Genomic DNA, 24,040 nt, shown 5'->3' on the forward strand with positions numbered 1-24,040 from the left:
AATCTTTCTCTTGGAATTGGGAGCCCCTTGGGAATGATGCTGGGCTTTCAGGGCCACCACTGGCAGCTGGATGTGGGAGAGGTGTGTGTGTGCTCAGTGACACCCCACAGGAGAGCCCCCCTCTCACCTTTATGCTTTTCCCCAGGTGAGGGGCTAGGCCCTGGGAATTTAGGTAGGATTAACTCGTGGTGGGCTCTTGCTTTGATCCAAGGGCTTTGGTGAGGTATCTCCAAAGGCAGCAGCTCCAGTCCAGCTGGAAGAGTTATTAGAGGCACATCACTCCAGCCTGGCCATGGATGTGCTCCGTCCTCTCCTCCCTGTGAAGCCTTTCCACCTCGTGGCAGGCAGAGAGCTCTGATTTTAGTTGGAGACCTCCGACGTTAATCTGCCAGGCAAACTCAAACTCAGCAATAAGACATTTGGGTGAGGGCTGTTGGAGCCGCTTCCATCAGTTACAGCCCCGCATCCCCCCTGAAGCAGCAGAACGTTCCTCGACAGAGCCACTTGTCCCCTCCCAGAAAAAATAAAAAAAGGCGAAGGAAGCTGCGCTGTCAGCTTGGGTGGATCTCACACGTGATGAACAGTAGCACCACACTGAGCAAGAGGCAGATGCCTCCTGTCACACCACGGTGGAGACGTGGATCCTAAACCCGCAGGATTTCTGCCCGTTCCTGTCCCCGGGGAGGCTGTTACGGTTGGAGCCCCATCGCAGAGCCCGGATCTCGGGCACAAGGCTTTGTTTGCAGCGCAGAGCACGGCAGCACAGGGCTGTGCATCCCCAGGCGCGGCCGCGTGTGAGGGTGTGGGCTGGGGCTGCCAGCACTTCGCAAAATCCAGCCCCGTTCCCATGGAAACCGGCTCCCCCCATCTCAAATTCCAGTGCAGCCGATGTTCTCGGCTTACTGGTTTGATGGGAGATGAAAAATTAATGTTCGATTTGCATGCTGCGCTGCGGGACCCCTCCCCCTGCCCTTCCGCGGGGGTCGCACAGGTCCCGGTGGAAACCGCCGCACCTCTGGTGCCAGCTGCGGGCCATGCGCTGCCAGGCTGTGCCATGGCGAGGAGGTTTGGGCTGGTGAAGCCCAGAACCCTCCGAGTAGGGATGGAGTCACAGGGGTGTTGCTGGAGATGTGGGCATGGCAGCTCCTGCTCCCGCTGCTTCCAGGGAGGATCAGCACAGGGTGCCAGCCTGGCAGGCTAACTGTGTTAGCCACAGTTGATTGGCATGATGATTAATTATTTGCTGTTTCTTTGCTGTTTGGAGTCCCCCACTGTCTTGTATCGAGCACTTGGTGTCTAACACTCACATCTGGCTGAGCCAGGGCTGGAATGGTGATGCCAGCACAGCTCGGCACTGCCATTGCCTTGGCTCAAGCCAGGGCCACTCGTGGTTCCCTGGGGGAGGATCCCTGCTTTCTGCTGCTCTGTCACCTGCAGTATTCGCAGGGAATTGGGCCTGGGGTCCTGCCCAGGGTGGGAGGCAGAGTGCTCCGGGAGCATCTGCCTCTTGTCCTCTCTCTCTCTCGTGCTTACTCTGCACTCCTGAGTTTGACCACAGAGCTTTGTTCTTGCCTAAATTGAGACTATCCAGGTGCTTCCAAAAGGTGCTGGAAGTAGAAACAGTGGTTTGGCCTCATCAGCTAGATCCTGGCTTAGCAGGCATTGTGCAGGACTTGAGGGAGCCATTTGCAGATGATGCTGATTTACAGGCTGGGTTTAAAGGTTTTCACTCTGAGCATTCAGCTGCACTAAATTACCTTCTGCAGTCGAGGGGTTTGGTAGGGGGTGGTTTGGCTGGCAGCACGGTGCAGCCGAGCAGATGGAGCATCCCATCCCAGCTGAGACTGGCACTGGAGTAAACCCCAAAGCCCCACAGAGCTGGGGGTGAGAGCCTTGCTTGGCACGGAGGGGCAGGGCAAAGCGCTTTCCAGGTGGGTAGGGATCCTCTCCAGACCCTCGGCTTATCCTGCTCTCCATGTAGCCACTACACAGGCCTTTCTATTGGTGTTAATTACTGTTATAATTCATGATGAATTACAGGGGTCAGGAGCCAGCCAAAGACTCCTTCCCCCTGTGCCAGGCTCCAAAACCAGCTGCCCTGAGGGGGCCGCTCCCCCGCCACCCTCCTCCCGGGGCTCAAACATCAGCTCAAACCCTTATTTGTTTTCACATGATTCTAAGTAAGTTAAGCTAATTATTAACTCAGCGGGACGGATTCACTTTTAATTGCCGCGTTGCCATGGCGCGCGTGGCACCGCGGCGGAGCAGCGTGTGCCAGAGCTGCGTGCCACACGCTCTGCTCACCCACGGTCTGCCCGAATCGAGCCCTGGCAGCCCAGGTGCGTGTAAAGACCCCCAGAGCCCCCTTTGCACCTGGGCAGGTGCGTGCGCTTGGCCACGGTGAGTGATGGAGGGAGGCGGTGCCCGCAAACGCCGGGGCTGCTGTGGCACACTCGAGGTTTCTGCGGCTCACCCAACTTCACCAGCCTGCCTGAAACTTCAGCCAGAGCTGCACCCCGATGTGGTGGAGGTGCAGGGAGGCGGAGGAGGGTCCCTCTTTCCCTGCCACACCTCCGGTGCCAGCCCGGAGTGCAGGGGCTCTGCCTGACCCGGATACTCATCCTGGGGTCAGGGGAGGCTCGCTCACTCTTCTCCTCCCTTTGTGTCTCCAGAAAATAGGTTTTTTATTACTTCTTATGGAGGTTTGTACATATCGGACGTGCAGAAGGAAGATGCCTTGTCCACCTACAGGTGTATCACCAAGCACAAGTACAGCGGGGAGACGCGGCAGAGCAACGGCGCCCGGCTCTCCGTCTCAGGTGAGATTGCCAGCGCGGCCGGGGGGCGGCTCCTGTGCCCGGGAGGGGTCCCAGCCCTGCCCGGGAGGGGTCCCAGCCCTGTCCGGGAGTGCCCAGCCCTGCCCGGTGCCCGCTCTTCCCCGCGCTGCCATCCCGCACAGAGAGCGCTGGCATCGCCACCTCGGTTCCCCGCAGCGAGGGGACATCCCGGAGCGGGGCGGGGGTCCCGTGGGGGCTGCGCAGGGGGCTGGCGGTGCCCGGGCCGTGCCCCCCGGCCCGCAGCCCCCCGAGCCGGGCGCGGCGGTGGCAGTGCCGCGCGTCACCCCGAGCGGGAGGCGACGGGGCGGGCGGCGATGCGATGTGACAGCCCGCGATGTGAGCAGCCTGACGCGATGTGACGAACATGCAAGCGATACTGCGGCGGAGGCAGTGCAGTCCGGAGTGCCGGGTGTCTCGGGGCGCTCCCGGCTCCGCTGACTGCCCAAATTACTCCGGGAGGGAGGGAGGGATGGAGGGAGTTCGCCCGGCGCAGCGCGCCCGCTCCCTGCCATATGCTGTTCCCATCCTCGGGTGCTCCCGCACCGGCTCCTCGAATTAACCCCGGAGGGCCGGGAAGAGAGGCAGGGATTGCCGAATCTTGCCTCTCGGGGTCCCAGCCTGCCGCACGTCCCGGCGCTGCGTGGGCGTCGCCGGGTGCATCATCCCCAATCCTCACGCTTCGATCTGGCCCGGTCCCCTCCTGGTCGCTGTCATTATTTACACGTCACGGCGTTTTACTTCTGCTTGGGAGTAATGAAAGAGGTTTCTTTCCCCTGGAATTTAATTTCACGCCTGAGACTTAGTGATTAATTTTCTCCTTTCCCAGCTGCCTGATGGGCCCTTTTGCTTGTAAATTTTGAAATGTGCCACAAAATTTGTGTATTTTGCACCAATTAGGTGTCACCTTGAGTAATTCCTCCGATGCTGAGTTTATTCCTCCCATCAGCTATTTAGGATGTGTTTCTCCTCCCACCTCCACCCGTGCCTGTTGTCCTGGCTGCCAAGGGCTGTGCTGGCCGGGTGGGACAGGGCACCCCATGCTCAGCAAGGATAATGGGGTGCACCCTGCACTGCTGTATGGCAGAGCCACCAGCCCAGGGGAGTGGGGAGAGCCTGGCTCTCGTGGATGGTGCTGACTGGGGCACTGTGTCACCACGCCAGGGGGTCTCCCGGTGTCCCTGAGACACCTCACTTCCCCCTCTTCCCCGGGTGAGCCCAACTCCTCTCCCACCCCAGACCCGGCGGAGTCCATCCCCACGATGTTAGACAGCTTCCAGTCCCGGGAGGTGAAGGCGGGCCGGCTGGTGGAGCTGCCCTGCATCGCCTCGGGCTACCCCAACCCGGCCGTGCGGTGGATCAAGGACGGGCGGCCGCTCCCCGCCGACAGCCGCTGGACCAAGCGCATCACGGGGCTGACCATCAGCGACCTGCGCGTGGAGGACAGCGGCACCTACATCTGCGAGGTGACCAACACCTTCGGCTCCGCAGAGGTCACCGGGACCCTCACGGTCATAGGTGAGAGCCGGCGGGGAGGAGCGGTGGGGGGCTCAGTCCTGCTGCCTTCTGACACGTTATCAGTACACAGCTTTAGCGGTTTGTACAGCTGTATAAACAACAGCCTTGTGTTTTGGCACAGTGTTCGGCTCGCTGGAAGCCACTGTCTTGCACATGTCCGACGTGTTGGGTGCTTCTGTGCTTTGCTTTGTTGATTTACATAAAATTTATGTCGATTTACATAAAATAAGCTCTAGCCAAACAGTAAATACCATCTGGGCAGGCCAAGCATTTATCACGTGCTGTTTTCCTGGGGGTTCCTCCTGTCACCAGGATCCTGGCAGTAGCAGAGCCACTGTGCCTGCCTTACCTGGAGCATGGTGCCAGCCGGGCCCCGTCAGCCTGCTGGGAGCCAGCCTGGTGTGTCCCCAGCTCTGCACTGTGCCTGTCACATGGACCACATCTCCTTCCAGCCATCCTGCCACCTCCCCACAGTGCCCCCAGCCTGGGGCTGACGTTAGAAGCAGGGGCAGTGAGGACGGTGGCAGGGCCACCTGCCTTATTGTGCGGTGACATTTACCACGCACCGGGCTGGCGCTCCCAGGGCAGGAGGAACAGAGAGCGCGCAGCGGGGATGAGCTGCCTCCCACGGCACTGCCAACGCCTCTCCCCTCTCTCACAGACCCTCTGCGTGTGACCCTCACACCAAAGAAGCTCAAAACGGGCATCGGCAGCACCGTCATCCTCTCTTGTGCCCTCAGCGGGTCCCCCGAGTACGTCATCCGCTGGTACCGCAACACGGACCTGGTGGCGGTGGATGACTACATCTCCATCCGGGGCATCAGCAACGAGACCCTCCTCATCACGGCCGCCCAGAAGAGCCACTCCGGGGCCTACCAGTGCTTCGCCACCCGCAAGTCCCAGACGGCACAGGACTTCTCCATCATCACGCTGGAGGGTGAGCAGGCTTCCCGAGCTGGGGGCTTCTTCCTCTGCCCCGCTCTGAGGGGATGCTTTGTGCATGGCTGGAGGGCAGGGACCTCCAGGCACTAGGGTGGGGGTCCTGAGGCTGCTGCCACTCTGTTCCTGGGCTCTGTGTGCTGTGTGCAGGGGCGCAGCATGGCCAGGATGGGGAAGGGCCAAAACAAGTGTGGACTTGCCATCCCCAACCCCTGGGCATCCCATTCACCAGGCAGCCCTCCCTGATCCAGCCCGCCGACTGTTTGGACAAGGGATGGGCTCTGCTGAGGGAGGTGTCCCCTCAAGCTGGCATCTGTATCAGCCGCCGTGTCCCCTCGCCCCCGTCTGCATCTCCCTGCCACAGGGACACCGGCACAGCCATGCGTGTGTCACCAGCTGGGCTCCTGTCCCGGCTGAACCTGGGGTGGGAGCTCAGTGCCATCCTGCTGGCGGGTGACTGCTGCTGCCTGTGGCTGCCGTTCCCTGACCCCCGTCCCGCTGGGTGCCCCCCAGATGGGACCCCCCGCATCGTCTCCTCCTTCAGCGAGAAGGTGGTCAACCCCGGGGAGCAGTTCTCCCTGATGTGTGCCGCCAAGGGGGCCCCGCCACCCACCGTCACCTGGGCGCTGGACGACGAGCCCATCCCGCGGGACAGCGGGCACCGCTCCAACCAGTACACCATGTCTGATGGCACCACCGTCAGCCACATGAACGTGACCAGCCCGCAGATCAAGGACGGCGGCGTGTACCGGTGCACCGCGCGGAACTCGGTGGGCAGCGCCGAATACCAAGCGCGAATAAACGTAAGAGGTGCCTGTCTACTTTTAAATATCAGAATAGGACTTTTACTGGGCTTTTTGGTTTTGGTTCTGTTCCCCGGCTGACCGCACCTCCTCGCCTCTCCCTCTTCTTCCCGGCCGTGTGGGTCTCCCTGGCTACCCCAGCCTCACTCCCTGAGCCCTGCCCCACTCCTTGCACACCTGCAGGGTTGAGCTTCTCTGATGCTCAAAGCAGGGAGTTCAACAAAGTGGAAAGCAATTCCAGAGGCTTGGAGAGCCGGAACTTGGCTTTGCAGGAGCCAAAGGGCAGCACTGTCCACACTGGGATCCACTCTCACTCTGCCAAGCCCTGCCTTGGGGTCTGCACAGGGTGGGTGGTCACCCCCAGGGGACCCCAAGCATGGAGAAGGAGGTGGCAGGCCCAGAAGTGTCCCAGGTCCCCCGTGCTCTACCAGCTGCCCCCGTTCCCTACAGGAGCCCCACTCCTTGGCAGCCACCACGCCTGGCGGCGCCAGGATCTCCATGACAAACGATGATGAGGCAGCACGTGAAATCGTGGAAAATGAGCTTTGATTTGTCATGTCTGTATTTTCTTTGTCTGCTAAAAGCCGTGGCCGCGTTAATCACCGTGTTATTACGGCTGCAGCGCCTTGCTCGGTGTGTTCCGGGGAGCGCTCTCAGGCACGGGGTATGCTGTAAGCCCCTGCCCATTAATAATCCCCAATTAAAGCTCCCAGGTTTACAGGTGGGAGCGAGGCAAGATAAGGGAGCGTTTATTTGTCTGCTGAGAATGAGGGTTGAAGGGCTGTGTTTGTCTGTGTCTCAGGTTTGAAATGGATCTAGTGGCTTTTTGGCTGGGATCCCAGGAGAGTCGGAATTTTGCTGCCGTTTACTGCTGAATTTGGAGGAAGTTCATCCCTCAGCCAGGAGAAGCCAGAGCAGCATTTTCAATGAGGATGTTCCCTTGTCTCCCTTTTTCCCCTCTCTCAGCTCTTGATAGGCTGTCACTAGATAAGATTCGGGTTTCTTTTTCAGTGGCGCAGAGCATGTCCCTCAAACAGGCCCAAGACATGGTTACAGAGCGAGATGCTAATTCCTTTCTTCCTGCTCCTTCTCTTAATGTGTCCTAGAATGAAAGACACTGTCCATCAGCTGATCCTGAGTGCCTGTTAAGCTGTTATCCTGCTACACCCTCAGGATGAGGAGTCAAGACAGGGTTAATCTTTAGATTACTTCGCTATTTTATGCAGCGACTGGGAGAACAATGTAATTATTGATGCATGAAACCTCTCGTTTAAAGGCTCACCTGCAGCATTCTCCCAGGCCTCAGGCAGCTCCAAAGCCAGACACAAACTGCTGGCTGTCTGGCTTTCCAGTGACACGCAGGTTGGCAGAGGGGGCACAGAAAGGTGGGGTTCAAGTGGGTGTGAAGTGTTTTTGCCAGTGGAAGTCAGGTTCCCATAGCAGCTCCTGCCAAGGATGTTTGGCACAATGCAGGCAGCTTCCTCCTGGGAGAAGCAGAGAGAGGCTGTGATGGTGGGGGAGCTTTCCCCATCTCTCCATATCTCTGGTGCTGCCAGAGGAGCCAGATGGAGGCACCCTGGGCAGGCACAGTGCCCAGAGCAGAAAACGGACAGCATCCGACCTCCCGCAGTGGGGAGCAGTGCTGTGTGGGCTCCAGCAGTGGGGTGGGATTGCTGTTTGAAGCATGGCTGTGCCCCAGGAGCACAGCCCCCTTGGGAGGTAAGGGAGAGTAGCTGCAGACGGAGGTTGCAGCCGAGACCAGCTGTCCCCACACGCGCTGAGAGGAGCCCATGCCGCCTCCTCACCCAGACCAGGCTGGCTCCCAGCTGCCCTGGTCACCTCCTCTGCCTGTGAAGCTCGCTCTGGAATAGCAGCAGATCTGCACGCAAGCAAATGGCCCTTCGGAATTAACCTAGCCTGCCTCTTCCTTCCTCCCCAATATGTAGGTCCCCCGAGCATCCGCGCCATGAAGAACATAACAGCGGTCGCGGGTAGGGACACTTTCATCAACTGCAGGGTCATCGGGTACCCCTATTACTCCATCAAGTGGTACAAGGACTCTCTGCTGCTGCCCGATAACCACCGCCAAGTGGTCTTTGAGAACGGCACCCTGAAGCTGATGGATGTCCAGAAAGGCATGGATGAAGGAGAGTATCTGTGCAGCGTGCTGATCCAGCCCCAGCTCTCCATCAGCCAGAGCGTCCACGTCACCGTCAAAGGTGAGAGTATTGCTGAGCAAGCTTCCCCTGGATGGCAGGGAGAGCTCCTCCAGGTTGCTTTTGGGATCTCCGTGAAGTGGGATGGAGGCAGAGGGGCACCACAGGGGGAACTGCATGGCCAGGTGGTGGCTATGCTCTGTAGACCCCAGGCATGGGAGCTCATGGGATCTGGCTTGGCTACCTGGTCCCGCCTGCCACCCGCAGCTGCCCCGAGCCACGCTGTATCCATTTCCCCTTACAAGTGATGGAGCAAGGATTTATGGTGTAAACATAACGTATTAAAACATCTAACCTTTGCTTGGATCACCTTCACCGATGTTTTTCTGTGTGTGCTAGCTTTTAAAAAAATAATACTCTCGGTCTTCCAAGCACACAGAACATCTTAAAAGCTTCTCCAGGCCATCAATTATTCAGCCCCATTGAGGGAGCTATCAGTCCTAATGAATTGAGGCGGATGCATTCCGTCCCAGTGACTGGCTGAGATTGCGCTGGGAGCGCGCGGTGCTCCCGGATCTCCCATCCTCAGGAGTTCTCGGGTCGCCTCCACCCGTCGCCAGCTCGGTGCTGGCTGTAAATCATTCAGACAAACACGGCGGCGCTGGGGACAGAGCTGGCCAATTGTCATCCTGCCTCTCACCCAGCGGGGGATTCGTGCACTGGATTTACTCTGATCCCCCTCCCTCCCCTCCCAGCCACCATTTTCTTATTAGGAATCAGGTTAGCGAGGAGCGCATCAAGCTGATTAGAGATGCTACCACTTGATTAGCTGCTGCTCTTCTCCCAGGCTTCCAAAGGGGAGGGGAGCCTGTGGATAACCTGTCTAAGGGCAGTGCAGGAAGGTCTTCTCGCCCCTGGGGTCTGCAGGGCTTGGCCAGCCCTGCTTTCTTCACCTCACATAAATCCCTGTCCACGTGGAGCCCCAGGGCTTGGAAAGAGGCCAGAGATGTTGGTCGTGTCTTGGGACAGCTGGGACAGGCAGGGCTGATGTGGGGACATCATCTCAGGGTGTTTGTGAGCACTTAAATAATGGGATTTGCTGGGAGGTGCCCTCAGAGGTGCAGGATGCTGAAGTTCAGCTGAGGATTTGTGTATCCTGGAAGGAACTGCCACTGAACCCTTCCCAGTGTGGATTTACTGCCTCGATTAGTGGCCAGTGACAGGCTGAGGAAGGCGAGCAGGCTGGAGCATGGTGCAGCACGGGCCAGACGTCTTCATTCCACTGCTGGAGATTTACACCCGGCCCTGCTGGCTGAATTCCTCATTTCCTCTGGCCCTTGGATAAAAGGCCTGTGGAAAAGAATAGCAAAGGCCCTAGAAGAGAGTCAGAGAGTGAATAAACATAAAACTGTGTAGCACAAGGAGTGTGGGGTGGCGTGGAGCGCCATAAAGCTTTTATGGCCCCAAGTGCCTGGTGACCACATGAAATTCCACCGGTGAGTTACGCAGGTCCTTCCGATCTCACAGCAGTAAAAGCTTAAAATTCCCTCTGCTCCCTCCAGGAACAGGGATGTGCAGGCAGCCCCAGCCCTGTGCATGAGGCCTCATCCCCATCTCGTGCTGAGGCAAACTCCTGCCCAGGTGTAACTTAGCCAGGGACCCTCAGGATCCCAGTTTCAAACCTCCCCGCTCTGCAGGGCTTTGCTGATCAGGGGTGCTGCTGGAGCCTCTTCCCTGCACTTCCCCAGCAGCACAATCCAAAATCCAGCCTCCTCCAAGGTGCCCTGACAGCTCCTTATTCCTGCAGACATCTTTTAAGGTTTTAATTAATCCCATGTGGGTTGCTACTGTCCTGGGGCTCCCACACAGCTCTGCTCAGGTGGCTGCAGAGTTTTGGGGAGCTGACACAGTGCCAGGGCACTGTGGGGTGATGCTTCACCCCAGAGGAAGGCAGAGGCTGCACGCAGGGTCACCTCTGGACTGAAGCTGCTGGGATGGGCTCTGTGGAGAAGGGTGCTCCAGGCTGCAGGCAAGTGAGAGCCTGGAAGCTCTGGAAAAAGGAGAATCACAGCGGGAAGTGATCTGGGAAGGAAAGGGGAGTTGTGAGCTCTGTTTGTGGGAAGCTGGAGCAGATAGAGCGGCCGGAGGGGCGTGTTTGGAGACGCGTGGTCCACAAGCCCATCCCCGCTCTGCAATAGACTGCAGTGCATCCCCAATTAATTATTCATTAATTATGGAAAACAGGCAGCACTGGCTCCATGGCTCTGGCAGCTCGAGCCACGTTGCTGTCGCCGGCAGAGGGACGGGCCAGCCCTGCCTGTCCCTGCCTGCCCGTGCCAGGCTCCCACCTGGGGCACAGCGACAGCCGCTGCTTGCCGTGCTCTGGAAGGGCAGCAGTGCCAAAACCTGAGTGATGGGACGGGCACAGGGTGGAGGTGGGAGCCCAGGGAAGTGCGTGGGGGTACGGGGAACTGCCCCGTGCCTGCACGGGAGGGCAGCTCCCCGCTGCCGAAGGGACAATTGGCAGGCTGCTAATTTAATTATGGAGACTGCAGAACGAGGATCTCATCTACCAGGTGCTGAGTCTTGTTAAGCTAATTGTCTCCCTCTCTCTGCTTTCTTCCCCCTCCCACATTGCCAGAGATGCTGCAGTTGCCTAATTAAGTTATCAGAAAGATAATGGCTGGTTCTGAATCCAGCACCTTTAAGAAAAGCATCCATCTAATAATGGTTTTTCTGGGAGTGGATAAATGCTGAGGTGGAATTTTGGGTGCCACGTGCTGGGGGTGGCCAGGGCTTTCCCCAGTGCAGGGTCAGCGTTTCTCTACACCACTCTCAGCAGGGTGGCCCTGCCAGGTGGGAGAAGTCTTCCTGCTGTTCTCTGCTTGATGGCACCTCCTGCTGTCCCCTGGCCTTGTTCCTGGTGGAATCAAAAGCCTGGTTTAGTTTCTGGGCTGCTTCTCCTTCCCCAAGCCCCACTGCAGCCCATCCCCACCAAAGGAAGGTTTCCTGGGATGGGCTCTCCATCATTCTCTGCCTCTCCCCTCGACAGTCCCTCCGCTGATCCAGCCCTTCGAGTTCCCACCAGCCTCCATCGGGCAGCTCCTCTACATCCCCTGCGTGGTCTCCTCTGGGGACATGCCCATCCACATCACCTGGAGGAAGGACGGGCACGTCATCCTCTCTGGCTCTGGGGTCACCATCGAGAGCAAGGAGTTCATGAGCTCCCTGCAGATCTCCAGTGTCTCGCTCAAGCACAACGGGAACTACACCTGCATCGCCAGCAACGACGCTGCCACCGTCAGCCGGGAGCGGCAGCTCATCGTGCGGGGTGAGCCCGGGGCCACCACGTCCCACCCGCTCCTGGTGGGAGGGAGGGCAGCTCAGTGGGGAGCAGAGGGAATTTGGGAGGGTGAGGAGCAAGGCTGAGCCACAGCACCCCCGTGCTCACAGGCGGTGGGGAGTGGGAGGGATCTGATGGGGATTTTCCTGCAGTGACCGTCCTTTCTCCCAAACTCCTCAGTGCCTCCTCGTTTTGTGGTCCAACCCAACAACCAAGATGGCATTTATGGAAAAGCCGGGGTGTTGAACTGCTCTGTTGATGGGTACCCCCCTCCCAAAGTCATGTGGAAGCACGCTAAAGGTAGGGACGGGTCACGGCAGTGTGTGGGGATGTCAGTGTCCTTGGGCTTGGCCACCCCAGCCCTGAGCCTCAAGAGCTGAGCTCTGCAGCTCTGTGTCCCCTCCTAGGAAGTGGCAACCCCCAGCAGTATCACCCCATCCCCCTGACGGGCCGCATCCAGATCCTGCCCAACAGCTCCCTGCTCATCCGCCACGTGCTGGAGGAGGACATCGGCTACTACCTCTGCCAGGCCAGCAACGGCGTGGGCACAGACATCAGCAAGTCCATGTTCCTCACCGTCAAGAGTAAGTACCCAGGGCTGTGCTGGGGGCATCGACGCGGGGACAGGGATCTGCTCCTGGCATGACCACGGCGCTGACCCCAGGAGCAGAGCTGGGCACGGTGGGGGTGGCTGTGGGACACGGGGTCACCAGCAGAGCCTGGTCTGGTGCAGCCTTCCTCTCTGTTCTGAGAGCTCCAGCCATTCCAGCCGTGCTCCAGCCTCGGCCCCATGCATCTCCACGATCAATGCAGGGCACGGGAGGACATTGATTCCTCCCCTCCAGGGACCCGCTTCCCTTTTTCTATTAAACACACTTTGTCTTTAATAAAACCAGGCAATCAATCTACATCATCCAGGAGGAAAGGAAATAGCTGGGCTGCTTTGACAGGGATGGGCTGGGAAGTGTTGTTAGACACCGTGTTTGAACTGTGTGTGTTATTGGATTGCTCTCCCGTTGCTATCAGCAGAATGTATAATTGCCAGCTCCGTCTTAGTTATTGCGCTCGTTGCTGCTGGGAGCATTCAAACCTCCAAAAGGAGGTGGTGGAGGGGGTCCAGAGCAATCACCGTCACATCCAGGAGGGGCCAGGGTCAGGACTGGGCTCAGAAGGAGTAAACTTTGCCTTGACCATGCTGGGAATGAGGCAGTGAGCATGCTGTGCCAGAGGGATGGACGCTGGTGAAGCTGCGCAGCCACCACCCCCTGCTCATCCACCCAGGGTGCTGTGGGCAGAGGGGACCTGCAGCCTTCCCTGGTCACTGCCATGCCCTGGTCTCCCCTCCCCAGCCTGGTGCTTTCTTCACCAGCAGCTGTTTCTCTCAGGGGCTTCTCCCCTCCTCACCCAGCCTCTGCCTTCCCAGGTTCCTACTCCCCTCCCTGTCAGCTGTTTAATTTATCCCTGCAACTGATGAATCAAGCCCAGCGACTTCAAACAAGGCACTTCAATGAGGTGCAGGTACAAAGTCGAGGCGATTAATCCCGGGCGAGCGTGCGAAGTCTGGGAGCCCGAGCCGGTGCCGTGTCCCTGCTATCTCCTGTAATTGCATCCCAGGACAGGTTGCTTGCTGACTTGAATAGCACATAACCTTATTATGCGAGTGCTTTTGCATCTCCCCGAGCCCTCGGAGCCCTCGCTGCCTTTGAAAAGGTTTGGATGAATAGGTAGACGAAGCGCCACAGCCAATTAAGCATTAGATGGGCTCTTTGTTTTGTTTCATTTTGGGGTTTTTGTTTGTTTAGCGAAATGTCAGCCCAATTAAAGGGAGATCAGCACTGGCTTTCCCTGAAAGTCAGGCCACTGCGGACTGAGTTAAATGAGAGTTAATCAGAGCCCAAACAAAGCGTGCTGGCGGTCAGCAGGGAAGAGGGCAGTGCCACAGCCAGCTGGTGTCACACATCCCTGCCCTGATGGCACAGCAAGAGGCTCCAGGAGTGAGCTGGGACAGCCCGGTGACACGCTGGGCAGTGTGTGCCTGAGTTCCCTGGGCTTGGCAGAGCCAGGAGCTGCTGGATGCTGCGTTTGTCAGGGGGTGGTGAGTGGGGAAAGCCACCAGGTTTGCTTGGAGACTGGCACCCATGGGGATGTTCCAGTCCCTGGGTGCCCCTGGGCTCCCACAGCATGGCAGCCTGTCCTTCCCTCCTTGGGAAGGAGCCACCAGCACCCAGTGGGGAGTGGAAGGTGGGGAGTGCTGGATGTCTGAGCGTGGGCCCGAGGGGACAGCGTGCCGGGCTGGGCGCAGGTGAGGGGCCCAGCAGAGTGTGATAAATGCCATTTAGCACGTGGCTGCACACCTGCCCGGTGTCGGGAGCGTGTGGCACGGGGACAGTCACATCCATCCCCAGGGTCCTGCCGGCTGTGCCACAGAGGCAGCACCCCTGGCACTGGGGAGGGGGCTCCTCTGCCTGCTCGTGCCAGCACCTCGATGCCAGGGGTCCAGCCAGGGGGCAGGCAGAGGGGTCTCTGTCCGTGGCCGTGGCACAGCCCTCTTTGGAAGTTCGCTGCCACACAGCACGAGCATAACTGATTGCTTCCATGCAATTTGAATTAATCTCATGCTTCAGGTGAAACTCAGCTAATCAGTGTAGAAAGGAAGCTGAGACGGGTGCAATCAAATTAACATCACAGAGCCAGCTCCAAACAAGAAAGAGGGGGGCGAGGGAGGCAGGCACAGCCCTTGTCACCCTTGTCACCGTTCTCATTCAGTTGTCACCAGCGCTCTGTCAAGCGGCTCGTGCCCCAGCCGGGTGTGGGACGGCAGCAGCGTGCTGGTGGCTGTCACCTTCTTTGTTCCCAGGCTTATCTCTGCCCAGCCAGCAGGACCAGCCTCTGGTTGTGGCCTTGTTAACAAGGCCGTGGGCACCGGGAGAGGCTGGGTGGGTGGGGTGTGCCCCGGTGGGTGCAGATGGAGGGTGCAGGAGGTGTTGGAGGTGAGCTCTCCTTGAAGGAAGCCTGTCTGCCCAGGGTGCTGCGTGAGCTGTGGCTCCTGCCAGGTTATTGATGCCCCTGCACCCAGGAAGGCATCACAGACTGGTTAGGAGCAGCCCCCAGCCACCCTTGGAGGTCCCTGCAGCCAGTCCCAAGCAGAGTGGTCTCTCTGCAAGCTGCAGAGCTGCTCCAGGGCAGGTGTTGAGCACCAATGCCCCTATCTGTGCAATCCTCACAGCTGATTGGGGTTTTCTTGGGGTTTGTTGTGCTCTTTTCCTGCTCTGGACTACGTGCAGCTCCCGTGGGGCCCTGGCAATTGAGAGAAGTTGATATGTTTACATCCAAGGAGCTGCTTTTAATCAAACATCAATAAGTGCATTTCAGTGAAGCAGAGCCTGAAACGGAGCTCCTCTCCCGGGGCCTCTGCTCGCTGGGAAGGGGCCGGTGCAGCCAAGGCTGCTGCAGCCCTGAGGGGCTGTGCTGCCCCTTCGGCCCCACGGCCTCACACCTCTGCTGCTACACTGCCCTCCAGCCTGGGCAGGGACCCCATCCCCAGCGTCCCTGTTTGCCAAACACCAGCGTGGCCCCTCGATGGTTTTCCATGGCAGGGGCAGTGGGCAGGAGCCTGGCAAGGCTGCCATCCTGCCAGGACTGGGTGCTGAGCCCCTCCTCCAGCTGTGTGTGCCCTTGTGCTGTGCTCTGGGGCAGTGCAAGAGCCCTCATCTGTCCCTGTGCTCTGCCCTCAGCCGATGGCACACGGTTGCTGGGCTGGGACAGTCCTTCCCTCTGTCCCGGTGTGTCCCTGACCTGGAGCTGGGGCAGGCAGAGGTGTCAGGGCACTGGGGACGGGACAGGGCAGAGTTTGGAGAAGTCTTGGGCTGCTTCTTGTAACCCTTGGTGACCCAGGCTGCGCTGACACCAAATCCCCGCTCTTTGCTGTCCGCTGCCAGCTCGCATGGCCGTGCTCCCCTGGGGCAGGACTGTCACACGGGCACCAGGCTGGGCACTGCACTGTCCTGCTCCCCGCAAACTCCAGCAGCTCAGGAGGAAAGGTTTCCTTCGCTGTTAATTGAATTACATTGCCACAGAAAGCCGAGGAGTCGTAGCTCATTAGAGCCTCTTGTGTCCCATTAGAACAGTGTGTGTTGCCTTTGCGGATTGTCATTATCATACATTACTGCAGGACTCAGCACTGCTGTTTGTTTATGCATTACATTTTTTTCTGCTTACCCAGCCTGCCCTCGGTCCCCCAGCCCGTTCCTCCCGTGTGCTGCCTGCACAGCCAGCCCACTGCATGGCACTGGGGTGGCACAAAGGGCTTGGCTCGTGGAGCAGGGAAGAGCCGGGCCAGGGATCAGTACAGCACCCTCGCAGCACTGATCAGCCATCCCAGCTGTGCTGCACCCACTGCTCGAGCACCTCGGGGTGCTGCACCCCAGCCAGGTGGTGACCACGGCACAGGGTGTCCCCACTGGCCCCGTTTGTATTTTGGGGTGGCTATGGAAAAGAAAAAAAATATCATCTCTGGCATCTGCAATGCAAAGGCAGCCTTGCTGATGGGAAATCACACTCTGTATTCTGCCCAGGTTTATACGAGTGAATTATGCAAATCCGTGATGGAAAACATTCTTCCTCTCATCCTCGGGAGTGTAAAACCTTAGTCAATAATTCATACCCGCACGTCTCAGACTGGAGGCTTTCTCTTCATTATAGTGTGCACTTGGTTATTTGTCTTTCACGTTTTATTGTCTACCCCGGTGTAATGCTATGCATTATAAAATTTATCTGCTTCATTATTTTATGATCCTGAGCTGTATAATGCAGCGAGACGGTTCCGCTTGGGGCCGCGGGGCCTCTCGGCGAGAGCCGCATGCGCCGTGTCCTCGGTGGGCCCGTGGGTTCTGCAGGGCCTGGCAGCCACAGGTGGCACCCGCCCGTCCCCCCGGGCACACAGGGGACACTTTGCCTCCCCGCAGTCCCGGCCATGATCACCTCCCACCCCAACACCACCATCGCCATCAAGGGCCAGACCAAGGAGCTGAACTGCACGGCGCGGGGCGAGCGGCCCATCATCATCCGCTGGGAGAAGGGGGACACCGTCATCGACCCCGACCGCAACATGCGCTACGCCATCACCACCAAGGACAACGGTGACGAGGTCATCTCCACCCTCAAGGTGAGGGCTGGGCGCCCGCCAGGGCTGCCGCGGGTCTCGCTGGGTGTTGGAGAGAAGAAGGGAAGGTGTGGGGAGGGTGTGGTGGCCCCAGGGGGTGTCACAGAGCCTGGCACTGCGCTGGGCTCCCTGAGTGGCCAAGCTGAGCCCAGAGGCGTGTTCGGAGTGCCACGGGCGGGATTGCAGCTCCAGTCAGTGGCACTGCGGTGGGAGCAGGTAGGGATGCCAGGGGAAGGCAGGGCACAGCGCTGGGCTAGCTCAGTCTGAATTGGCTCCTCTCCCCGGAACACTGGCAGCTGAAACCAGCCGACCGCGGGGACTCCGTCTTCTTCTCCTGTCACGCCATCAACTCCTACGGCGAGGACAGAGGCTTGATCCAGCTCACTGTCCAAGGTACTCCATCCCCCCTGCGTGAGCCCTGCGGTGCAGAGCCTTCCTGGCAGGGTCCCCCAGCTCCTGGGGGCCTCCTGCCTGTGTTCCTAACCTGCCTGCGTGTCCCCAAGAGCCCCCTGACCCGCCCGAGCTGGAGATCCGTGAGGTGAAAGCCCGGAGCATGAATTTGCGATGGACACAGCGGTTCGACGGCAACAGCATCATCACCGGCTTCGATATCGAGTACAAGAACAAGTCAGGTAGGTGACAGGGATGTCCCCTCCCCACGCCACAGTGGGGCTGGGGGCTGGCCTCCACAGGCAGGTGTGGGACTGCCCCACCGGCGCCTCTGAGGGAATATTCTGCATCCCGGTTCCTTTGATGAAGAAAGGAGAGAGCGGCATTAATGAAATATGGTAATTTCTGTTGGATGGGAGCATTTGAAAGGGAATATTAAAAGAGACAATATTTGCAAAAAGTTGAACCCCAGCGCACAACAGCGAGAGAGAGAAGCAGCACCTCTCTGGGGGTACGAGAGCTGGAGGAGCCTGGGGACCCCACCTGCCAACCTTGGATGGGATTCAGGCTCTGACCCTTCCTCCTCGCCCTCCTGCTCTTCCAGATTCCTGGGATTTTAAGCAGTCTACACGCAACATCTCCCCGACCATCAACCAGGCGAACATCGTGGACCTGCACCCCGCCTCCGTGTACAGCATCCGCATGTACTCCTTCAACAAGATCGGGCGCAGCGAGCCCAGCAAGGAGCTCACCATCAGCACCGAGGAAGCAGGTGCCTCCCTGGGCTCCTGGCCTGGGCGGTGGGGATGCTGGGCAGGGGGAACACGGGGGCTGCAGCCTGGGGGGAAGCTGGCTGAGGCACAGCTCTCCTGAAGCCAGGGGATTTCCTGGTGAGGAGCTCTTGAACCTTCTCAATGTGCTTTTCTGTGTTCGTCTCTCTCAGCTCCCGATGGCCCTCCCATGGATGTCACCTTGCAGCCGATCACGTCCCAGAGCATCCAGGTCACCTGGAAGGTGAGTGAGGCTGGGATGGGGTGTGGGCTTTTTTTGGCTATGAGTTCTTGGCCAAATGCTGTCCCAGCTTGTCCTGAGACCCAGCATGTCATCAGTGTTACAAGAATCAGGAAGAATTCCCCAGGAAAAGGGAAAACCTGCAGGCTGGGCAAGCAGCTCCCCTTATTGCTCAGGGCTCTTATCAATCATGTTTTACAACAAGCTCGTTATCTCGTAGGGTGTCCGTGGGGAACCATGGGGCAGAGAGGATAAATATGTAAAACTCAGGTGCTGGGTTGCAAAGTGTTTGAGCAGAGATCAATAAAACTTAGAATCGGATTTATTTTTCCAAAGCTGCCTAATGAAAAATAAAATTGATTATAAAGTTAGAACTTGGGAATGAACTGCTAAGTCAATAAATTTAGGGTTCCAGCTTCTCCCCCCACCTCCCCTTAAGCACTGAAAAACAGATTAATGAAAAGTAAGATTCACTTGAAAGATAGGTCACTTCATTTTAGGAGTATTTCAGCAAGATGGATCGCCCTGGCATTGTAACATAAATTTGCAATCAAGCCTATTGATTTGTTAATGCTTCAGAGAAATATTGTTAAGATTGATCTCAATCTGGCCTCTCAGGCTGCCAGACTTGGGATTTCTCCTGCTCCAGCTGGGGAGTGGTGCTGTCCAGGCAGCACTTTCTTCTCTGGTGGCTTTGAGGACTTGCTGGACCATTTTTATCATTATTTTGCCACTCAGTGAAAAGTGGGGAGAGAAGATTCCTTCAAAGCCTTGAAAAAAGCCGCTGGGGAGAGGTGGTTGGGGCATGGAGCCCTGAGAGCCTCCCACCCCTGTGACACGGCTGTGTCCTGCCCTCGTTGTCCCTCAGGCCCCGAAGAAGGAGCTGCAGAACGGGGTGATCCGTGGCTACCAGATTGGCTACCGGGAGAACAGCCCGGGCAGCAACGGGCAGTACAGCATCGTGGAGATGAAGGCCACGGGGGACAGCGAGGTCTACACGTTGGACAACCTCAAGAAGTTCGCGCAGTACGGGGTGGTGGTGCAGGCGTTCAACCGCGCGGGCACGGGGCCCTCGTCCAGCGAGATCAACGCCACCACGCTGGAGGATGGTAAGGACGGCCCAGCGACCAAACCAGGTCCAGGTCCCACCCAGGGGACCTTCACTGGGTTCCCATCCCGTCCCACAGGTCTGGGGTGGTGGCTGTGTGCACCCTGACAGCTCCCAGGGAAGGATCCGGGAGCCCAGAGCCATCGGGACGCCCGTGGCACGGGGTTTGTGGCACAGCTAAAGGGTGCACAGTGGATTTTGGCAGTGCTGAAGCGCCAGGCAGGTTTCCATCTGGGACGCGGTCACTGGTGGCCTTGGTCATCTTAAAAACAATGAGGAAAAAGTTTTGCAGTGTTTGCTGAGCAGTTTTTCATACTTAATTAAGGCTCTCGTTAGCCTGTCAAACCGCGATCGTTTCCTGGCTGCATTAGCACTCCTCCCGGGGTATTCAAGGGCCCCTGTTTTAACAATAGTGTCTTTTCCATAATTATATTACCTTCATTTTGTTCAAACGGACTATCTGTATTAGTTTATTATACTCCGTCCCTAATTACATGGTGCTTATATTTTTGCACCTAAGTAATATGAAACAATAATCATTTTCAAAGAGGATCGTTACGGTGATGTATTATCATTTAAATGATCATAAAAATTAGAGTTACCTCTTGCGGGGCAATGGGATCTAATTACCTCGCATCCAGTCAGCTCTCCCACTCTCCCCTTGCTGGGAAGCATCCTCCCTGTCACCACCAGCACAGGGTTCACACCCACCTCGCTGGCCCAGGAGAAGGAAAACCATGTTGGAGGCAGAGCATTGCTGGGCAGGACTGGCTGAGGGCTTCCAGCAGCACAGCGGGGTCTGTGTGGGTGCAGTGTGGGACACGGCTCCTTCAGCTGGCATCTCCAGCCTCCTGCTGATTGTCCTCCTCGTCCCTGCCCTCCCCAGTTCCCAGCCAGCCCCCCGAGAACGTGCGAGCCATCTCCATCACCTCGGACGTGGCCGTGATCTCCTGGTCGGAGCCCCCGCGCAGCACCCTCAACGGGGTGCTCAAGGGGTACCGCGTCATCTTCTGGTCCCTCTACATGGACGGAGGTGAGGACAGTGGGGAGCAGTGGCAGGGGCACCTGGGGGGCACAGGGGCTGACGGGCCCTGTCTCCCGCAGAGTGGGGCGAGATGCAGAACATCACGACCACGCGGGAGCGAGTGGAGCTGCGGGGCATGGAGAAATTCACCAACTACAGCGTGCAGGTGCTGGCCTACACCCAGGCGGGCGACGGCGTCCGCAGCAGCGTGCTCTACATCCAGACCAAGGAGGACAGTAAGTGGCTCTGCCACCCGCTCGTGCCGAGGGGCTGGAGTGGCTGCTGGGGCACAGGGAAACCCCCCGTGTACAGCCATGGGCAGGGCATTTCCCTTTCCATTTTTTCCTTTTCCTTAAGTGCGGATATTTAAATATTTACACCCCGCCTGTCCTACTTTAATGCCATTAGCTCGCTAGCAAAGCATCCCTGGGCCTGTGTCTTAGGAAGAGCCAGATGCTGGGAGGGAGGTGCAGCTGGGCAGGGTACGGCTGACAGATTAAGGAGATGGCTATTAAAAGCCAATCATGATTTCTAAAGCAGAGCTTGGGCTGCAATTAACCCTCCTGCCCCTGGCTCACACGGGGAGCCACCCATGGGGAGGTGTCCCTGCCTGTGTGTGACACCACCATTGCAGCTGCTTCCCAGGGTGTGGTTGAGGTGCCAGCCCCACAGCAGGGTGCTGTGACATCTCCCAGCTGGGCAGAGACACCTTGGAGGCCTCCTGGCACCAGCTCAGCCACGCTGTCCCTCCTCAGTTCCAGGTCCCCCAGCTGGGATCAAGGCTGTGCCGTCCTCTGCCAGCAGCGTGGTGGTGTCCTGGCTGCCGCCGGCCAAGCCCAACGGCATCATTCGGAAGTACACCATCTTCTGCTCCAGCCCCGGCTCGGGGCAGCCGGTACGAGATGGGCACGGGGCTGGGGATCACCACAGTGTGCCAGGGAGTGCTGAGCTGGCCAAACAGCAGCAGGAGGGAGAGCTGGTGCCAGGCAGCAGCCGCAGCAAAGACCTCTTGGGGTGCACTGCGGAATTGTCCAAGGGCATCCATGGGCACTGTGCAGCAGGGAATGGTCCCATCGTCTCTCTGTTCCCATTCTCTGGCATCTGCCCTGCCCAGTGCTTGCTCCAGAGGGGGAAACATGCCAGCAGCTGACCGAAAATGAAATAGAAATCCAGCCTGGCCCCATCCCTCCTTGGTGAGGGAGAGGTTGATGGGAGGTCTACAGACTAGTGCTTATCAAAAGCTCCTTCTCAAACTCATTTCACTATCTGAGCCTCTGGTTTCCAGGGCAACATAATCTTTTCATCAAAGCAACTGGTAAAACCGCTGGGATCTGATATTGTTTTCTTGGCATCTTGTCAAAACTGTCATTTGGGTAAAAAAAAAAAATTATGTATACTATACAATATTCATATAGGTGTGTCTGCTTTGGGGTACGTTCACATCCGTGTCCCCGCAAGGGCACACGTGTGCTGACAGTGAGCACACTGGTACCTGCCAAGTCATGTTTTAATAGACCCATCCGGCGCCATGGGGCTCGCGGAGCCCATCCCATGGTGCTGGCATGGTGGCACAGCTGGGTGCTGTGCCAGGCAGTCCTTCCCCTGGTTCCGTGGGGCAGGGTGACTTTGTCCCCGCTGTGATGGGGACTGGCCCCGGTGCTCGCACACAGCCCCGTCCATAGAGCCCCTGCAGGGCTGGAGAGGACACTGTGGGCGATGCGGTGACCCCGCGTGGGTTTTGGGGTCCCCTTGGCCTCTCGCTGTGACCGCAGAGGGTTTGGGCCATCCCAGCTGGGGTTGTCTCTGGGCTGGCTCTGCTGCAGCTCAGCGGGGCCAGGGCAGTGTCCTTTCCCGGGAACAAGGATGCTGCACAGCCATCTGCTCCTCGGGCTCCCTGGAGGAATCACGACACCAGCCGGCTCTGCCCGGCACTGAGGGATGTGAGCGGAGCCGAGCCGCTGCTCAGGGTGATGGGCTGAGGGTCTCACCGAAGCTTCACCTTCTCCCGTGTCCCCCTCCGCAGGCTCCCAGCGAGTACGAGACCAGCCCTGACCAGCTCTTCTACCGCATCGCCCACCTGAACCGGGGGCAGCAGTACCTGCTCTGGGTGGCCGCCGTCACCTCTGCCGGCCGCGGCAACATCAGCGAGAAGGTCACCATCGAGCCCGCGGGCAAAGGTACGGGGGGCTGCCAGCCTGGGGGACACCTCCGCTGCTGTGCCCTGCCCCGTGGTCTGCAGGAAACCACGGCTGGGTGAGCCCAGGGCAGAGGAGGGGCAGCACTGGGCTCCCAGGTCTCCTTACACCTCGGGGGATCTGCGCACGGGGCCTGCCCCCCAGGCTGACCTCCTCCTTGCCCCCAAGCCCCCGCCAAGATCATCTCCTTCGGAGGCACCGTCACCACGCCATGGATGAAGGACGTGAGGCTGCCGTGCAACTCCGTCGGGGAGCCGGTCCCTGCCATCAAGTGGACCAAGGACAGGTATGGAGGCGGCCGCCAGCCGTGCTGGGGGCTGGTGCCAGCCTGGCTGTGCCACAGGCGGCTGACGTGCCCCCTCTCCTCGTGGCAGCGAGGACTCTGCCATCCCGGTGACAGTGGACGGGCACCGCCTGATCCAGGCCAACGGGACGCTGGTGCTGCGCTCGGTGAAAGCCGAGGACTCCGGCTACTACACCTGCACTGCCACCAACACCTGGGGCTTCGACACCATCATCATCAACCTGCTGGTGCAAGGTGAGGGTTCCAGCTCCGTGCCTGCCCTGCACGCACGCTCCATCCCCACCCACCAGTGCCCGGGGTCTGTCCTGCACCAGGGGCTCCTGCTGGCCCAGGCACCAGGGCCAGGTCTCCTTGCCACTTTTGGGGGGCACAGTTTGGGGCACGCTGCATGTGTGAGGTGCTCATGGGCTTTCCCTCCTCCCTAGTGCCCCCAGACCAGCCCCGCCTGACCGTCTCCAAGACCTCAGCATCGTCCATCACGCTGGCCTGGATCCCTGGGGACAATGGGGGCAGCTCCATCCGAGGTAGGGCTGCTGTGAGTGATGGGGCTGCTACCAGCAGCTCACCCAGAACCATTACTGGTTCCATCCTCATGGAACATATTTTCTGGCACACCTTTTTGTATCTGCACCTCAGTTTCCGCCTCTCCAAAATGCATCAGAGTAAGGTTGATGCCTCTGGGTCTTAGCAGGGGCTGCCAGCCCTGATGAGGGGTTTGTCAGGTGTCCTGGACAAGCTGCAGGGACTGATGTAGGCAATGAAGGGCACATCACTGGGTGCTAAGGTGGTGGTGGCCAGGGCCAGCCCCAGTGCTGCTCCGTGTCTCCTGGCATTGGTGCCACTCTGAACCCAGCAGAGCAGGAGCTGTCCCACATCCATCCCTGACAGGCTGGGAGCTTTGGGAGGGCTCCTGGAGCATCCCAGCTTTCCCAAGTCTCCTTTCTGCTCTGATTCATCTCATGAATTATAGGTTGAAACAGCTGCGTGCAGAGGGGGGAGCGGGGAGCGAGGAAGGAGACCTCGCTTACAATTAATTAAAAGCATGAAAGTAATTACAAGCAAATCTCCCCAGCCAGCAGCCTTTCACTCCAGCGGACTCTGTTGATAAATTTGGTTATAATTGGATTAGAAATATTAAAAACACACCGCAGGTACAAAATAAATAAATAAGCAGTGGCAGGCACCAGGGTGGGTGGTGTGGGGGTGTCAGGGCTGGTGTGGACACGGCTGGGAATCACACACCCATGGCTTTGG

At 58.5% G+C, this 24,040-nt stretch overlaps 1 protein-coding gene across 3 annotated transcripts in view; it reads left to right on the plus strand.

Moving 5' to 3' along the window:
• Positions 1 to 24,040, plus strand: part of DSCAML1 (DS cell adhesion molecule like 1) — a 96,118-nt gene that overhangs the window by 63,945 nt on the left and 8,133 nt on the right. For 2 of the 3 annotated variants that reach the window (XM_077788037.1, XM_021530010.3), the window contains exons 4-24: positions 2,673 to 2,819; positions 4,074 to 4,352; positions 5,014 to 5,289; positions 5,805 to 6,101; positions 8,041 to 8,313; positions 11,303 to 11,581; positions 11,774 to 11,893; positions 12,001 to 12,177; positions 16,558 to 16,757; positions 17,051 to 17,147; positions 17,258 to 17,386; positions 17,749 to 17,916; positions 18,088 to 18,158; positions 19,024 to 19,264; positions 20,150 to 20,296; positions 20,368 to 20,523; positions 21,043 to 21,182; positions 22,311 to 22,464; positions 22,651 to 22,768; positions 22,857 to 23,020; positions 23,212 to 23,310. In XM_077788037.1, coding sequence (XP_077644163.1) covers positions 2,673 to 2,819; positions 4,074 to 4,352; positions 5,014 to 5,289; positions 5,805 to 6,101; positions 8,041 to 8,313; positions 11,303 to 11,581; positions 11,774 to 11,893; positions 12,001 to 12,177; positions 16,558 to 16,757; positions 17,051 to 17,147; positions 17,258 to 17,386; positions 17,749 to 17,916; positions 18,088 to 18,158; positions 19,024 to 19,264; positions 20,150 to 20,296; positions 20,368 to 20,523; positions 21,043 to 21,182; positions 22,311 to 22,464; positions 22,651 to 22,768; positions 22,857 to 23,020; positions 23,212 to 23,310 — 3,732 coding nt within the window. Of the gene's footprint in view, positions 1 to 2,672; positions 2,820 to 4,073; positions 4,353 to 5,013; positions 5,290 to 5,804; positions 6,102 to 8,040; positions 8,314 to 11,302; positions 11,582 to 11,773; positions 11,894 to 12,000; positions 12,178 to 16,557; positions 16,758 to 17,050; positions 17,148 to 17,257; positions 17,387 to 17,748; positions 17,917 to 18,087; positions 18,159 to 19,023; positions 19,265 to 20,149; positions 20,297 to 20,367; positions 20,524 to 21,042; positions 21,183 to 22,310; positions 22,465 to 22,650; positions 22,769 to 22,856; positions 23,021 to 23,211; positions 23,311 to 24,040 lie in introns of those variants that run through there. The other variant, XM_031506838.2, reaches the window with a different exon arrangement.

Source organism: Lonchura striata, chromosome 23, assembly GCF_046129695.1.
Source record: "Lonchura striata isolate bLonStr1 chromosome 23, bLonStr1.mat, whole genome shotgun sequence".
NCBI classification, from domain to species: Eukaryota; Metazoa; Chordata; class Aves; order Passeriformes; family Estrildidae; genus Lonchura; species Lonchura striata.